Here is an 18,046-nt window from a genome sequence, read left to right on the forward strand (position 1 = left end):
TGTTCTGAATTTGTTCACGCAGGTTGCTGTTTAAATAAAGTTTAACTCAACAATTTAAACAAATGTCTTTAGTAATTTTTCTTTTTAATATTATATTCCATCATGCAAAGTTTTGAATTCAAAGAATAAAAAATTACTTTTCACTTTGTAAAATTTATATTAAGTATAAATGAAAAATTATAAAAGTGTATTAGGTTTTATAAAATTCTGAAAACAAAAATTTTAAAATAATATGGTATGATAAGCAATATTAGTATATCCTTATATTAAAGATTAACTAAACAAGAAGAGCAGGTAAAAAGTTTTACTGATTGAGACTAAACCTTTTTGTCTGTATAATTGGTCTTCCTAGGTTGCGTCCCAATACTGCAATGTGGTGTACTGCAATTTTCTTTATATTTTTTCAAAGTTTTTATTGACGTTGTAGTCAAGCGTAATGAAGACGAAGGTTCACTGTGAGACGGTTAGGTCAATTAATTTAATTTTGATGGAATATATATGGTGATGGTTGAACCAAGTCTTCAAGAGCAAGTAGAATCAACCAAGAATGATTTGGAAAAAAATTATTAAATAAATTGTTTTATGGTCTCTATCATCCTCCAAATGACACATATGATAATTTTCAAATTAAAATAAAATAATTAATAATATTTAATTACACATTGATTCGGTCTAAGAAATGATTCCATGATAATTTCTCTTAGATTGTTAATTGGATTCCACGGTAAGATTTGTTTGACATACTTGTCTATCTCCTATCTCACATATTATAAAAAAAATATTATGACGTAAGAGTATGTTATGTGGATATCCTTTTATTGATTTTTTTTCTTGAAATACAAACAAAATTTATATCTGATTTTCTATTTTGGAAAACGTACTGTATTATTTATTTAATTGCATTAGTTAAAATGTGTATAATAAATATTTTCTTGTTAGAACAATCAATTCATTTCTTAAAATTTAAATGAATCTTTATTTTATCATTTCATTATAAATGTTACAGCTCATTTTTTATAATTATAATAATTTGTTATCTGCTATCACGATTTTAAAATTATAATGTTGATAGTTCCAATTTCAACTTGGTTTTTGTTGGGTAAATAGATATGGGGATTGGGGTTTAATGAGGGATATTTGTGAAAGGAAATTTTAGAGTCTAAATATGGATGCTGGAGAAATCTGAAGGGAACCAGTGTATTTACAATGCTTCCTTTTGGTGGAAATATTTGAAGATGATTTGGCTGGAGAAATGGGGTAGTAACTTCAAAGACTGCTTTAAGTGAGAAGTTTGCAATGGGGAGTCTATCAAGTTCTAGGATAAACGGTGGGTAGGTAATGATTCCTTGAAGAATAAATTTCCAAGGTTTTTCTCTCTTTGTGTCGAGAAAGATGCGTCATTGGATCGTTGTGGTTTTTGGGCAAATTGTGTTTGGGAGTGGTCTTTGGCGTGGAGAATAAGTCTTTTTTATTAGAAGAAGGTCCAAGTTAGTCAACTCCTCAAGCTAGTGCACGACTCGTGCCCTGTCTTAAAGAAATTGGATGGGTGGGTTTGGAAAGATGATAAGTTTCAAGAGTTCTCAGTTCATTCGACTTATGGGTGTGTTCATGAAGGGGACTGGTGGAGGATGTTTAAATTGTTTTGGAGGATTAAGGTTTTGCCTTCAGCTTAGGTTACAGCTTGGAGGATGTTGGAAAATAAGATTGTCACTACGAGTAATTTACATAGACTCGGGATTGCGATTAGAAGTGTTTTCTGCTGCTTTTATTTTGATTGCGATGACTAGTGAGTGAGATATGGAGTCATAGGAATAAGATTATTTTTAAAGGTGGAGTTTTGGATTAATTTAAGATCTTTTCTTTGACTCAATTGGAGGTTTGGTCTTTGATCTCCTCTACTTTTTTTTCTTTTTTCTTATTGGTGTCTTGATCATTTAATCTGTCTTTCTTCGTTTTACCTTGTTGTCGATAGTTATTTTTAGCAGGGTTCATTTTTTGAATTGTTGTCTGGGAGGTGTTGTATTGTTAGGTTGTATTTGTTTCTTTGTATATGGGTTGGATCACTCCTGGTTTATATGTATAAAACAAATTTACAAGCTCTCAAATTAAATAAAAAATAATAATTACTTTAGAAAGAAAAATAGTAATTATGGCAGTTAAGCTCATTTAATTACCTGAATTATATTTACTGAATAATTAAATAGGATTGGGAGGGTTAGAATTTGCTTATATTTGAATTCAAAGGAAATATTGCCTAGATTAATTGATTGTTTACATGATATTAACAAATAGAATAATCGTTATTTTTTTAGGTTAATAGTACGCAAGCAATTTATTTTATTAAGATTCTGTTAATATTTATAATAAATATTTATTTCACAATTATATCATTATTTAAGAAAAAATATTCAATTAATGTAATAACAAATAAAACAAAGTTAAATACTCTATTTACAATTCTATTAGTATTTAATAATACATTTTATATATTAATACATTTTTTTATCGGTAATACAAAATAAATAAATGGAAACCATTTCAAGGGTGGTCCAACCCTTATACATAAAGAGTTAGCGTCTTTCCAACCTCCAACTAAAAACCACCTTCCAACCTCGTAACCGTAAAAGTATCTTAAAAAAATCAATGTATATATTGTTGGATATATTGAATCTTGTATCTTTGAGCACGGCACTCAACTTAAAAAGTATTTGATTTGAAACGTTATTGACGATTGAATTATTCAGCGTAATGCAGAGGAAGTTTCACAATGGATAAGTAAAACAAAGTGGTTTTAATGATACATTCTTATCCCATTTTCTATTATAATTTTTTTTTATCAATAAAAAATAAATTAAATTAAAAGAAAGTATTTCAGGAGTATTCGAATATTGTATAATAGAAAAATTATAACAGAAAATGGGATAAGATTTCTTGTACAATACAGAGGCTTCACTGAGATAAGGTTGGGAACGTTGAATCACTAATGTCAAGCGAGGAGGACGCTGATGTCGGTGGAGGTGATTCAATGACACAACGACGGTGATGTGATGGACGGAAGACGGGCCGACGTGAGTTAACAATAAGAAAGAAGCTTCATCGAGATTTTGAGAGATAGGGTTTCGTAAGAGATAGAGTTCTCTGAGAGATAGGGTTATTTTTTTTCAGCAAAGAATGTGAGAGAAAGAATGAAATAGGACTCCGAGAGATAGTTTGAAATTTAGAGAGAGTGAAATTTAGATTGAAAAATATCTATTTAATCAAAATAAATGTTTGATCTGGTTAAGTGATAAAATGTGAATAAAAATCAATTTTAAATAAATAAATATTTAATAAATTGGATCAATATAAAAGTGAAGTACTTTGTCTTAATTGGATTTTAAAAAAGAGAAGCCAAGATAAAGAAAAAAGGAACAAAATTAAAATACTTTACTTTAGTTAATTTTGTTTAAAAAAACTATTTATGCTTACTAGAGATTTAGAAAACCTCTACTAAATGTATATTTTACTAAACTTCTACTAAATGTATATTTTACTAGAGATTTAAATAACCTCTACCATCTACGCACTTTTTTTTATTGACAAAAAATAAAAATATATTTAAAAAAAAAATATTTCAAGGGTGTTCAATCTTTATACAATATCCGAGAGTTAAAAAAAACAAAGGTAGTTATGACACTAAAACCAATCCATATGAATGTAAATTGGTTACATTGGATGTGCATAAATTTACTGAAAAAACTGCACTAAAACAGCACCCCAACCATCCTCTTCTACAACCTCCGGGCTTACTAGAGGTACGGGTCGTACTAGAGGTTATAGTAACTCTACTAATAAATTCTTTTTAAGACTATAAATTTTTGTACTGGTAAATTTTTTTTATAATTTTTCTCTTGAATTTTTAGATTATGGAGTATGCTTTAGTATATTTTAATAGGTTTATAATCTTAAAAATATATTATATTATTTATATTCAATAATTAAGTATTTTAATATTTTAAATTTAAATAATAATAATAATAATAATAATAATACTGGATTTAAATATAGTTTATCGGTGTGAATGGGATTGAGTTGGAAAGCATGAACACTGCTTCGTGGAAGTTCTGTGAGGGAAATTGTTCTTTGTTTTTCCAAGTTTTGTGATTAATGTGTAGGCCAACCTACTTGAGAAGAAGCTCCATTATTTCTTTATTATAGTAATCAAGTTTTTTTTTATGAGCATAGTAGTCAAGTATTCACATCATAGAGCCATTTGTATTTATCCCACTACAATTCAGACGTATAAAACAAGCTCTGCCTTGACAAATACACATAAAAATATGGGAGGAAATTCAATTGAATTAGGTTGAGACTAATTCCTCAACCTATAGTATAGTATAGGTCACATATCTATTTCCAATTTAACATCAACTAATTAAGTTAAGACATATTCAAAACCTAATCCAAATGGTTGCTGCCCAATGACACAGAAATTAAGGTAAGCAAAATACTTCCGGAAGAACATAGACACATTTTAGTTATTGTTAGGTTATTTAGCAAAAACAAATACCCAACTAATATATGTTTGCATTGTTTCTTGGTAAACTAATGTAGATTCTCCTCCTCACAAGAAGATGACCTTCATAGTTATTATAATTAGATAACTCCAAGAAATAAGATTTTTTTAACAAAAAAATTGGTAATAAATATAAACTTTTTCACTATTTATAATTTTTTATTAATTTTTATTTATCATAAATATTATTTATAATAGTGAGATATATAATTAAAAAAATAAAAAATATATAATCAGATCTCAAAAGAAATAAAGAATATTTTTAAATAAAAAATAAAATATGTTCCCTCCTAAATTTAGAGGTCTATACCAACCTAAGTTCACAGTTATCATGCATCAAGATTATAAATATTATTCAAGATAAGATACTATAAAAAAAAAATTATGGTCAAAAATCGATGCTAATAAGTAAATGTTGATCATAATTAATTCATAATATCAAATTTGCCTCTGTCTTACGTGTAACAAAGTCTAAAATTATGGGTGCTAATTTCTTAGCATTAACTTTTAAAGACTCATTGTAATTAGTGTGAGTTAACTTATGCTAATTCATCTCTAATTTTTAAATTATTCTTTTTATTAAAACAGTTTAGAATTAACTAAGTTGATGCTAATTCATATTTATTTGAAAATTAATTTAATTTAGCGTCAATTCCATTTATTTATTTTATTTATTTATTTATTTTCATTATTAATTTCATTTGCGTCCGTGTGTCCGATGCTAATGACAATAATTCAAAAATTGAGAAAGATGTTTCTCATACAATGTCTCCATTCTTTAGTAAAAAAAAATATAAACAAAAAATAGACATAAAAGCAAGTTTTGAGTTGAAGGTGTTTTATGGAGAATGGACAGAGAACAAAATTCCTTCATGAGTAAATGAGATAAATATAAATGAAGGAGATGGATATGAATGAAAGAGATGAGTGTATGAAAAATTATATAAAGAAGTCAAAGAGAAATTGTGAGTGAAGATATTTGTTATCTTAAATTTAGGTATTGAATTAAGAATAATCTACTATTCTTTTTCGTTGTCATAAAGACACATAGATTTATAACATATAAATAAAAGTTTTGTTGGTTTAATCGATGGTAACATAAACAAATACTAAAAATATATCATATTAGTGACAACCTAATTGATACTAGCTTAAATAAATATAAATACTAAAATTAATTTAAAAACAAGTATCAACTTAGAATTGATTAAATTGACTCTATTATAGTATCTAATATTAAGTAAACTATAATAACATTGCCTTAGTTGATACTAACACAAATATTTTTACTTATTAAAAAATTATCATCTTAGGTTCTGTTCTCATATAATAAACATAAATACAAAATTAAATTTAAAAATAATTAAAATTAACTTAACCAACACAAATAACATCTCATTTTGATAAATACTATTGTTTGGAAGCTTTTAATGTTTTATAGTAATAAGACACACATAAGCCTGAATTCTTAATTATTAATTAACCTATAATATATCTGAGTGACTTATTACATCCACTTAGATATAAACTCTCTTGCAATTAGGAAATTCATAACATATAATCAAGACAATGCCAAGCTTTGATAGCAACATAATGCCTAAAGCTTGAGAATTATTGAAGAAAAAATAAAATAAAAAATATAAAAAATGGTAAAAAAGAGTTGGAAGAAAAATTGCTAATTTATATACTCCGTAATGTATTATAAAAAAAGTATTGTTATGAATTTTTTTTATGAGAGTGCTCATTCACCACATCCATGATTATTTTTATTTATTTTGTAGATTAATTATTTAATTCCTACGGTAGAAGTAAAGTTTTTGGATTGTGCTCCACGTTCAAAAATTAATTCTTATGAACCATTCCCAAACGAAGACCATTTCAAAACGTTTGGTTAGAGTCTATAAGTCATCCTATTATAATTAATGTGCGTCATAACAAAAAATATATAAGACGATATCGAAATAGGTTTGGCAGACATAGACTCTGTCGTGACATGTTGGCTACCATGGAAAGTCTCCACAACCTTAAAACTTGTCTTCTTTTCTGCATCTTCCTCATTCCAACAATAACCATAGCTCAATCACTTTCCTTCAACATAACTAACTTTAACGATACTCAAAGTGCAAGCCTTGTTGGATATGCTGGTGTAGCCAAGAGTGTGAACAGAACCATAGTGCTAAATCCTCTCATCGACAATGGAATTGGAAGAGCCATCTATGGCTTCCCTCTACGCTTCAAAAACTCTTCTAACGGACATGTCACTGATTTTTCTACTCGTTTTTCATTCACTATCGATGTGTCCACTAGAACCAACTATGGTGACGGTTTTGCCTTCTTCGTCGCACCCCTTGCCTACCCGATTCCGACGGATTCAGGTGGTGGTAACCTCGGCCTTTACGGTGCCAACCAAAATAACATCATTGCTGTCGAATTCGACACTTTTCCAAACACTAATTCTGATCCACAAATGAAGCATGTGGGGATAAACAATAACTCTGTGATATCTCTCAACTCTTCCTTTTTTGATATTGACAGCAACATAGGGAACATGGGGCATGTGTTGATAACTTACAATGCTTCTGCCAAACTCCTTGCTGTCTCATGGTTCTTTGAGGGAACTAGTTATGGTTTTCTGCCCAACACTTCTCTTTCGTATCAGATTGACCTAGGGGAAATTCTCCCCGAGTGGGTAACTGTTGGGTTTTCGGGTGCAACCGGGGCGTCTAACGAAGAGAATGTTATTCATTCCTGGGACTTCACATCAACTCTGAATTCCACACATTTAAACAATAAAGAAAATGATGATGGAAATGACATCACAGTTAGAAACAAGCTTCCAGTCCAAGTAGTAGCTGTTGCAGTGAGTTGTTCTATTTTGTTTATGCTCGTGGTCGTTGGTGTGTCTTGGTTTATCATCATCAAGAAGAGAAGAACCGACGATGGCTTTGGTTTCGATGGAGCAGCTATGCCTAGAAGGTTTGCTTATAAGGAGTTAGTTGCAGCCACCAACGGGTTTGCAGATGATAGAAGGCTGGGAGAAGGAGGCAGTGGACAAGTTTACAAAGGGTTTCTGAGTGATCTAGGGCGCGTGGTTGCGGTGAAAAGGATTTTTTCTGATGTTGAAGATTCGGAGAGAATATTTAGAAACGAGGTGAAGATTATAAGTGGTCTTGTGCATAGAAACCTTGTGCAATTCATGGGGTGGTGCCATGAGCAAGGAGAGTTGTTACTGGTTTTTGAGTACATGACAAACGGAAGCCTTGACACTCATATATTTGGCAACAGGAGAAGTTTGACATGGGGTGTGAGATACAATATAGCGTTAGGTATGGCTAGGGCACTTCGTTATCTTCATGAAGAGGTGGAGCAGTGTGTTCTTCATAGAGATATAAAGTCAAGTAATGTTTTGTTAGACACAGATTTCAACACTAAGATTAGTGACTTTGGGATAGCAAAGTTGGTGGATCCAAGACTGAGGACTCAGAAGACAAAGGTGGTGGGAACATATGGGTACCTGGCTCCTGAATATGTGAAGGAAGGAAGGGCTAGCAAGGAGTCTGACATGTACGGTTTTGGGGTTGTGGCTTTGGAGATAGCGTGTGGAAGGAGGACTTACGAGGATGGAGAGAATAATCAGGTGCCTTTGACGAATTGGGTGTGGAAACAATATGTGGATGGAAATATTTTGAATGGTGCTGATGATGGATTGAAGGGTGATTATGATGTGAACGAAATGACATGTTTGCTCACTGTGGGAATATGGTGTAGCCACCCAGATCACAGGCAAAGGCCAAAGGCAGAACAGGTTATTAATGCTCTAAAGCAAGAAACGCCATTGCCAATGCTTTCACTATGACTTCACACACCAATGCCCTATCTGTTTCCTTTCAATTGTCTCTCTTTAACACCATGCAAATGTATCAGAAGACAGAATGTTGCAAATTTTGGGCTAGTTCTATCTGTGTCAGTGATTTGTATTTTATGCATTTATATGTTTTAATACGAATGAAAATATTGATATATGTTTAGAGACTTATTATAATTGGTCCAGCAAAAACTTGTCTGGAGATTACAAAAATATTTCTGCAGGCCGAAGAGAGCATTCCTCAAAAATTTGATGTACTCAGTCATCATCCTGTCATTAATATACAACAAACGCAAAAATACACAAGTTCTTTAAAAATCATACTATGAAGGAATTTAGCATCACCAACACTTTTAACTTTTCAAATTATTTCCTTGTGGTTGTCTTTTTGGATGGCAAAATAGTACACGAGGGAGATTACCTCCAAGGTTCTACTACCAAAATGTGTTGGGATATTTTAGGAATACATCTTGAAAAGTATAAAGTTGAGAGATGTTAGTGTTGTAGACATTGCAGACATTAACAAATTTTATTTTATGACAGAAAATGACATGTAGATTTATAATACAACTTAGCTATGTGGCGATGTCAACTTCTTGCACTTGAGTAATTTAAAGTTCCAATTATCTTCCTTCACAATTATTAAATAATCTATTGTATTTAAAAGGTACGTGAGAAATTATGCGTCTCATGCGTCAACCTCAAATAAATGAAATGCTACATTAAAGTAGTTTTACTAATTTTAAGCTTCTCGTGTTTAATTGTTACTGTTTTTCCTTTTTAAGTACTATTTTAAAAGTACTTTTATATGTATTTTAATTTCAATTTTTCCACTTTCTTATCATGCTAATTCATAATATTTTCATTTTCAAGTTTTCATTTTTTTCAATGAGGGAAACATAACGGCTAATATCATTAAAAAATTTAAATGCATATGCATACATGTAGCATTAACTTAAATAATTAAATTAAATTATAACCTAAATTTTCAATTTTTAGTATCTAATAATTTTGGCACGATTCAATAACTCAAAATATTAATTATCTTTAACTCAAACTTCCATTATATAACAATTCTTACTTTTAGAAAATACCATAACACTAAAGTATAAAAAATTAAAACATTTCATATTAGTAATCACATTTGTTAAGTTAGTTTAATATATAACTGGTACAAATTATACATGTATTATATAATTCAATTAATAAATTATTTAATATTATTTCGTGTGTGTATATAAATAGTTTAAAGAACTATCTTAATTTTAAATTAATTTGTTGCATAGCAATTTATTTATTGAACATTTTAATTTTTCTTTAGTTTGTACTTTTAAAAAAGTAGAAAAACTAAACAATTCCTACCAATTTTCCTGCGATGATACATGAGTTTTGGTCAAACAAAAGTCAGAATTTCCTTCATAGAAACTGAATTCTGAGCATAGACAATGAACCATGTTATCTATATAAAGATTTGTCATGTATATTATCAAGGTAAAATTTTGTAATCCTACGCTAGTTTGGGAAAATCAAGAATGGAGAAGAGTAGATTCTCCTATTGGCCCATTTTGTGATAAGCAAAAATTTTTAGGCTGTTGCTTTCTGCACTCAATCAATTCTAAACTGCATTCTTTAATTTCTGAAATAAAAATAATTGATTTTGATTTGGAATTAGAAATCTGAAATTGGGAAATACTTTCCAGAAATGGAATTCTAGAATAGATTTTTTGCGCTTTAAAAATGAAATATCATAATAGAATTGAAAACCAAAATCCTATTTAAAAAAAAAAATCAGAATACAAATAATAAATTCCAGAAAAAAAATCTTGAAAACATATTTTGAAAAGACTATTTCAGAAAGTCTAATCCCTAATAAAAAAAATCAGAAAAGGAATTCTTCCCAAAAAAACAATAGAAACGTATTTAGGAAAGACTAATCCAAAAAAGGTGTTTTGAAAACCCAAATTTAGAAAGGTGTTCCAAAAATACAGATCCAGATTACATTCTACACCTTCACCCCTATTTAAAAATTAAAGAAAACATTTTTTATATGTTCATATCAATGTGATAGGTTACATGTTAGAATTGATTGGAAGAAGGAAGCAAAAGCCATATTTTTCAGGTTACACAACTTGTTGGTATTAGCATTAACTTGGTCTGGTTAATTATCAGGATAGGCAATGAGAATAATTTTTAAAAAAAAATAGTGAAACACTAGTATTTCTACTCCTGTTTCTTTCTTTTTTTTTTTAACCAATCCCTTTTAATTCTCAATTTATTAATTTATTTTATCTAACTTTATTTCTCTCATCCTTACCAAACAGTGATTTTTGTGCATATATTTAAAAAAAAACATTTAGACTAAAATTAATGTAAGACTAATCAATTTAAACAAAAATCTGATAAATACTCAAAAAGAAAAAACGAAATCATCATATCTTTCAAGTCGAAATTCTCTTCTTAAAAATAAATAACTGAATATATTGGTTCTGCGTGCAGTTGATACCTCACATTTATAAGCATGTCATCCTCCACTACAGAAGAAATGAGTCATGTGGAATATGAACTCTCAAAACTAGCATTCATACGACATCGTGAATTATAATATAGATAGATAGATAGGTTACTCAAACGCTCCAACTTACTGATTAAAATTACAACTACAAGATGAAGATTTTTTAAAAAGGCAAGTCCTCAGACATTGAAGATAGAGCAACCATGCCCACGACAATCATTTTAGTTTGTATATAAAACTTCAGTAGCAGAGGTCGAATTATAATTACGTACCAGAATTTGCAGTATTCAGTATATTACATAGCCAGGGGGGTATAGCCACATAACAGACAGGTTCAGCCTTTAGCGATTTTCTTTACATTAAATTGCCAATAGTTAAGGGACTAATCAATGTGCCAATTTCTTCAAATGTTGGAAGGTTTTTTGCTTAATCCACTGTCGATCATGCGGCAAGTAAGCATGAATTGAACTATCATACCTGTGCAGGTAGAATCAAAACAAACTGTCATATTAATCAATGCCAAGGCAAGCCACAGGCAGAAAAAACCTAATAATTAAAAAACTATCTGCATAGACAATTGAAATTTCCTGTCACATGAGACCACTCAACTTTCCTAACTTCTTTCCGAGGGTCAGAACATGCAGAGCAAACATATGATGCAACAATTGCCATGATTCATTAAGTTCTTACCGACCCTCAAGGCTGATGCGAGGAGGAAGGGGAAGGAGGGTTGCAAATCCTCTTTTTTTCTCCAACAATGTTATCAAGGATATAAGACCTCTAAAAAAATATTCAAAATTTATTTGTGGTGGCTTATTTCATCTATAAGAGCACAGCAGCAATAAACAAGCTACTCTATTAAGACTCAATTGCTACCAATTTTTCACCCCATAATCTTAATTTCATTGGACTTGTGAGGATAATAATGTCAATTAACCGACAAACAGAAATATAGTGGAAGCTGTCACTGTGACTGCCTTTCTAATAAAATCTGACAGAATTAATGAACTATGCACGCACTTGACTTTTGAGTGAGAAAAAGAGAGACATACACTAGGGCGCTCATGTCCGCAAGACCATCTATGAAGTTGTAGAGATCAGTGATATCATAAGAGAGATTTCTGATGGCTGGATTCAACTCCTTCAGTTTCCTTTCATACAATGCGCATATGCCTGTACAAGCACAATATTAAAACCTGTATTTAATGCTAAGAATTTATGCATAAAATAAAAAATACAATATAAGTAAAAAAAAAATACACCAGCTTGTACCACAAAAAGAGAAAGAAATTATTTCCACCGTAAGCATCAGTGATCTATCTAACATTTCTAGCATGCTATATTTCTAAGTTCTGTAGACTAAAACCGCTGTTTTTTATGTATTATCTACATTTGATAAGTTATGGACATTCCTTTAAAATGTCAAAAGAATGTAACACCTTTTCTATGAAAATGGAATTCAGATCAAACAAAAAGTGAAATAGTCAATGTTCAAGGCTTTATTTGACTCTAGAACGGTTGAACCTACAAAATGACATGAAAACATTTTATTTGCTCTCTTTGGTTGAGAGCATTGCCCAAATAAGGGTTCAGTAAATTGCAACAAAAACCTATGAAGATATTGGTCCGATATTTTTGTAAATAGCAGATTATTAAACAAAAATATTCTCAATAAAGTGATTAGGAAAAATATATTTAATCTTCCTATTCATTTCTACATATTTTTATTTCCTTATGTTAAAGAATTTGATTATTACAAAAAGAGGTGATAAGAATTTAATTAGTGGGATTATTATTAATAAATAATTATTTATTCCCTCATAAAGTTTAAGTTGGTATCGTACTCCCATCTTGGGAGCCTGTTCACACTGCCACATTAACATTCGCCATCGTCGTTCACCATTGTTGTTAAAGTCAATGGTGAGTCAAAAAGATGTGTCCCATGTCAGCGATCACATTGCCAGTAGTTGCATCATAATCAGAGTTGTCACGCACTGTCATACATCACCACTAGTATTGACCCATGTAGCTCGCACCTTACTCTAGCAAAGCCCACTCACCACCACCACCATAAACACGATTGTTAGGACCTCCAAAGCCCACTCCAAGGGATAGTGACATCTCATTTAGTTCCGATTTTGAGTTGATCCAAGTTTTTTGGTTCTTTTGTCAAACAAGTTCTCTGTGCTACATCTTTGTTTTGTGATTTTTTCCAATGTCCAGTGTGAAAGTCTATAAGGAGGAACTTGATTGTTTCAAAACAATGATTGAATCAACAACTAAGTCCTTTAAATCATATACCCTATCTATGAAAATAAGAGTACATTCAATATCATTGGTGATGTCTCACGGCATTTGGATTCTTGATTCAAGAGCAACTTATCACATGACCATGAATTTGAGGACCATGTCATAAGGAAGACGATTTTAATTGCAAAGGAGCAAAGTCGGTTGCATTTGTTGTAGTCCAAGGAAAGAAGTCGGTTGCATTTGTTGTCTCAACAGTATTGTTCATAAACTAACATGTGTCTAAGTAGCTAGAGCGCTCTTTTTCCAGATGTCCATTCCCAAACCCTATTGGGGATATGTAGTATTAACTATCAGATACATCATCAATAACCCATTCATGTCTTGCATGAAGTTAGACCTATTGAGTTATTGTCTTTATTTCCCTCTTCTCCTTTAGTGTCAAACCTAACTTGTCAAGTATTTGGATATGTAGTCTTTTGTTCACTCTCATGATCCTAATCGCAATAAATTAGATCCTAAAACTTTTAAATGTGTATTCATTGGTTATCCTTCTAATAAAGGGTACACGTGTTATCATCCTAAGTTTTAGAAAGTGGACTATATGTCTAACTCAACCTCAAAAAATTAGCTTGTAAGGTGAGATTTAGACACAAGGACTAAATATTTCAAACATTGCAATTAGATATTTGTAGATAGTATGATAGCAAGTAATAAGCTCAAATAACCTTGCTATGATAGACTTAAATACCATTTTAGAAAGTGGAATTTAAACCTAACTCAATCTCACAAAAACAAAATGTAAGATGAGGTTTGTACTCATTTATATACTAAAATTTAGTCATATCTCTAGTTGATGTAGAATTTTCAACATTGAGAGTCATCATGTCTTTGTCACCATTGATGTCACCTTTCATCAAACACAATCCATTTTTGTCAACCCTCCTATTCAAGGTAGAAAGCACTTTAGGCACATAGCTCTCCTTCCAATCATTACCACAACTGTCTTTGCAAGATGCTCAAGATCTAAGTAATGAAGCCACCACAAATTGGATCGAACCAAGGTGAGGAAGAAGACAAATTCTTTGGCAAAAAGTATCAAAGAAGGAAACAGTCCCCTTTGACTCTAGATCAAGAAGAGTTGTCTAACTCAAAGGTGAGGATCCCTTGAGATAACAATGAGAAGGTAAGTGTTATTGAGAATTTACACATTACATTGAGAAAGGGGAAAAGATCATGTATTAAATATCATATTTCTTAATATGTTTGCATTGACAATCTATCATATAAACATCAAAGTTTTATTGTTGTCATTGATGTAACAAAAATTCCCACCTCAATCAAACAAACCATGAAAAGTGAACATTGGACTCAAGCAATGAAAGACGAGATGAATGCATTAGAAAGAAACTCAACATGGGAGATTGTTGACAAACCAAGAGACAAAAGAGTTGTGGAGTCCAAGAAGCCATGAAAACATCGGACTCAAAGTCATGAGAGAGGAGATGAATGCATTAGAAAGAAACTCAACATAGGAGATTGTTGACAAACCAAGAAACAATAGGTTATAGAGTGTAGATGGATGTAAAATATAAAGCAGATGGGACAACAAATAGTTATAAAGCCAAATTAGTTGCAAAGGGATACACTCAAACTTATGGAATTGGCTATGTAAGACATGTTCTCTTGTAGCAAATATAAATACAGTTTGAGTTGTTATTACTCTAGCCACTTATTTAGGTTGGGACTTATAGCAGTTGGATGTGAAGAATGTCTTTCTTCATGAAGCTTTAGAAGAAGTACACATGGAGATTCCTCCAAGATTTGAAACTCATAGTGGAAGGAATAATGTATGCCTATGCCTCCTAGAGAAGGCTTCTATGGCCTTAAGTGATCTCCAAAAGCATGGTTTGGAAAATTTACGAAAGCATGGTCTTCTTAGGATACAAGCAAAGTCAAGATGATTATTATACTTTATTCATAAAACACTCTGTTCGGTAAACTCGCTATATTGTTGGTATACGTACTGATATAACTATAGTAGGAGATGATGAACAAAGAAATTGGCTTTAAAGGAAAAATTGCCATATGAAAGATCTACTTGGAATAGAGGTTCCTTATTCCAAAAACAGGACTTTCATTTCCCAAAGAAATTAATTAGTTGATCTCCTCAAAGAAATAGCGTTGAGATGTAAAACTTCAAGTGTTCTTATTGAACAGAATCATAAAAAGGGAAGTGAAGAAAGTCCTCTATACAAAAGATCCACTATCAAATATTGGTAAAAAAAACATTTATTTATTGCAACCAAGACCAATCATTGCTGCTTATGCAGTTGATGTGCTAAGCCAGTTTATGCATGATCCACAAGAAAGACACAAGCAAGCAAAAGACAATCTTCAATGCTTGAAGTCAAGCCTTGGAAAGGAACTGTTGTTCAAGAAAAAAGATACCTTGACCTTAAAGATATATTCTGACAGACTATAAGGCTCTTCTACCAAAAGAAAGTACCATATATTTCTTGGAGAAAGTCTACTAACTTTGAGAGAAGCAAAAAAATAATAATAGAGTATCTCATTCTAATGCAGAAGTTAAATTTTGAGTCCTTGCTCAAGGTGTGTGTAAAGGACTCTCGATAAAAATTATACTCAAAGACCTTCAAATAAAGGTTGACATCCATATGCAATTGTCCTATGATAACAAGTCATTCATGAGCATTGCCCATAATCGAATACAACATGATAGGTCCAAACATATTGACATTAATAGGCACATCAAAGATAATCTTGACAAAGGACTTGTGGTTACAATTCACTAAATAACTTCCTTAACAGATTCCAAGATCTTATAAGCAAAATGGGAATAATTGATATTTATTTATCAACTTGAAAGGGAGTGTTGTAAATAGTTGATTATTAGGTAAAAATATCCCCAATATCTCTATAGTGATTAGCAAAAAATATATTCAAAATCTTCCTATTCATTTCAGCATATTTTTATTTCCTTATTTTAAAGAATTTGATTACAAAAAAAAAAGTTTATGGGAAGTAGTATACTGGATAGATGCCTAAACAGTTTCAATTTCATGGCCTTTGAAAGACAGTTATTGATTGGGCCTCAGTCCATGCCAAACAAAAGACACCCAAAAATTATGGATTTCCAAAAGGCCAAGAACTTGGTCTTTTGGCTAAGATGAGACTTCACCAAATCACCCAACGAAACATCACATATTTTAACACTTACAAAATGAAGGATCCAAATTTATTTATTGCATAAAAACAAGACAATATTTAATCCCAATATATCAAATTCAGCACACCTGAAAAGATTCAAAGAAAAAAAAGAAAATACTGTGAATGACTTAATTATACAATGTATGACATTCTATTCTCAACGTTGGCTAGGATTTTAATAATGGATCAGCATTAGGTTTAATTTAAAACGGTTGATTGAGGAAAATTTGTTATGTATGTTATGGGAAGGAGTATTTTCCAAGCACAGAAATAGAAGAGGGTTAAAGGGTTATCTAAGAGCAATACTTGCATTCAATGGGTTCTAAAGCAAACTCAAGTTATAGTTTTAAAGGGATGAGTACAAATTACTGTTTGCAAAGGTAAAAAAATTTGATCAGAGTATAAAACTAAGGCAGCTTAAAAGGAGTAGCCTAGATATCATACCAAGGAACTACCGTTCTTTATCATCAGCATTACAATAGGATTTTGGAAGTTTACAAAAATTTAGAAATAATTCTTAAACAAAGAAAAAAGAATCTAAAGCATCTAATCTACAGAAAATAAATCCAAGCCCAACAACAGCCAGACCCTGGTCTTCCCAGAAAATAAATATTTTGAATATTACTAAAAGCTTATAATAAAGTTGTGGAAGAATACTACAAATTCAAAATCAAAACTAAACAAAAGTACAAAGATGAATTGATCATAGACGGGGTTTTTTTCAACACTAGTGAGTCTTGCATGCATATCCCATCCAGAATCTAATAACCCAAGAACAACAAAAAAAAACAGGGGCAAAAGTTACATGTACCAAACGTCACAAAAATCTTCTGGTTAATTATTGCTGTAAACAAACTGCTGACCTCTAGATCTTATTTCCAGTTCTTCTAATAGTTTTTCTCAACACCAAATTAATTAAACAAAACAACTTAAGAATAAAACCCAACACCAAATTACACTCGCACACAAATTCATTTAAGCAAAGCAAAACCCACAAACATCTAATTACAGTGAAGTCAAGCAAAGAAAGTCATAAAAAGGTGAAAAAATGAAAAACAAAAAAGTACAAGTGCACAGGTACAGTGCAAGATGCAAGTATTAATTAAATCAGTACCATCCATGGCCTGAGTGATGGATTCATAATCCATGAACGTCCTGGTTGCTCTATTCTGAGAGGTCTGCATTAGGATAATGGTGTGCCGATTAGCCTGCAAAATTTAAGAAAAGAAAAGCAATGGTGTTGAGTGAAGAAAAGGCGTGAACATGGAACAATCGGTGAGAGCGAAGAGAAATAGCCCTAATTGGATTATAAGGGGAAAGGGAAAGGGAAGAGCGATGGGGATAAAGGAAAAGCTTACCATCTAAGAAGAAGGAGAAGAAAAAGGGTGTGAAACTCAAAAGGATTCCCACTCTATTTGTCCAGAGTTTGCGTTTTGCTGCAGTGACGCGGACGACCACACGGTACAGCAGTGTTATTGGAAAATATGCCAACTTCAACTCCCACACGCGTACTGGTCAATTTCGACATTTTATAAGAAACCACGCTGTTAGCCTTTTTCCCTGAAATTATACTACTATAGTTTTTTACTTAGATCAAATTTATTCATAGACATAAATAATACATATTAAAAAATAT

The 18,046-nt window shown here is 31.3% G+C and overlaps 2 protein-coding genes across 2 annotated transcripts; one reads left to right on the forward strand and one right to left on the reverse strand.

Annotated features, from left to right (window-relative positions):
- Positions 1 to 6,548: 6,548 nt before the first annotated feature.
- LOC137816714 (L-type lectin-domain containing receptor kinase IX.1) lies at positions 6,549 to 8,497 on the forward strand. Its single transcript, XM_068619986.1, has one exon. The coding sequence runs from the start codon at positions 6,549 to 6,551 to the stop codon at positions 8,409 to 8,411; it is 1,863 nt and encodes a 620-aa protein (XP_068476087.1). The 3' UTR covers positions 8,412 to 8,497.
- Positions 8,498 to 11,040: 2,543 nt separating this feature from the next.
- ER (enhancer of rudimentary protein) lies at positions 11,041 to 17,936 on the reverse strand. The gene is made up of 4 exons (XM_068619983.1): positions 17,769 to 17,936; positions 17,525 to 17,618; positions 11,985 to 12,105; positions 11,041 to 11,409 (listed from the first exon to the last, which is right to left on the reverse strand). Exons 1-4 carry the CDS (start codon positions 17,769 to 17,771, stop codon positions 11,319 to 11,321), a joined length of 309 nt encoding a protein of 102 aa, XP_068476084.1. The 5' UTR covers positions 17,772 to 17,936; the 3' UTR covers positions 11,041 to 11,318.
- Positions 17,937 to 18,046: the final 110 nt, after the last annotated feature.

Source organism: Phaseolus vulgaris, chromosome 1, assembly GCF_051622355.1.
Source record: "Phaseolus vulgaris cultivar YP4 chromosome 1, ASM5162235v1, whole genome shotgun sequence".
In the NCBI taxonomy this organism is placed as follows: domain Eukaryota; kingdom Viridiplantae; phylum Streptophyta; class Magnoliopsida; order Fabales; family Fabaceae; genus Phaseolus; species Phaseolus vulgaris.

What these genes read in the sequence shown, in the direction of transcription:
- LOC137816714 (XM_068619986.1), top strand. Translation starts at nt 6,549, where the DNA reads ATGTTGGCTACCATGGAAAGTCTCCACAACCTTAAAACTTGTCTTCTT.
- ER (XM_068619983.1), bottom strand. An exon ending in CATCACTCAGGCCATGGATG is followed by an intron (nt 12,106 to 17,524) that starts GTACTGATTTAA and finishes GTGCTTGTACAG; the next exon opens with GCATATGCGCATTGTATGAA. An exon ending in GCGGACATGAGCGCCCTAGT is followed by an intron (nt 11,410 to 11,984) that starts GTATGTCTCTCT and finishes CTACCTGCACAG; the next exon opens with GTATGATAGTTCAATTCATG.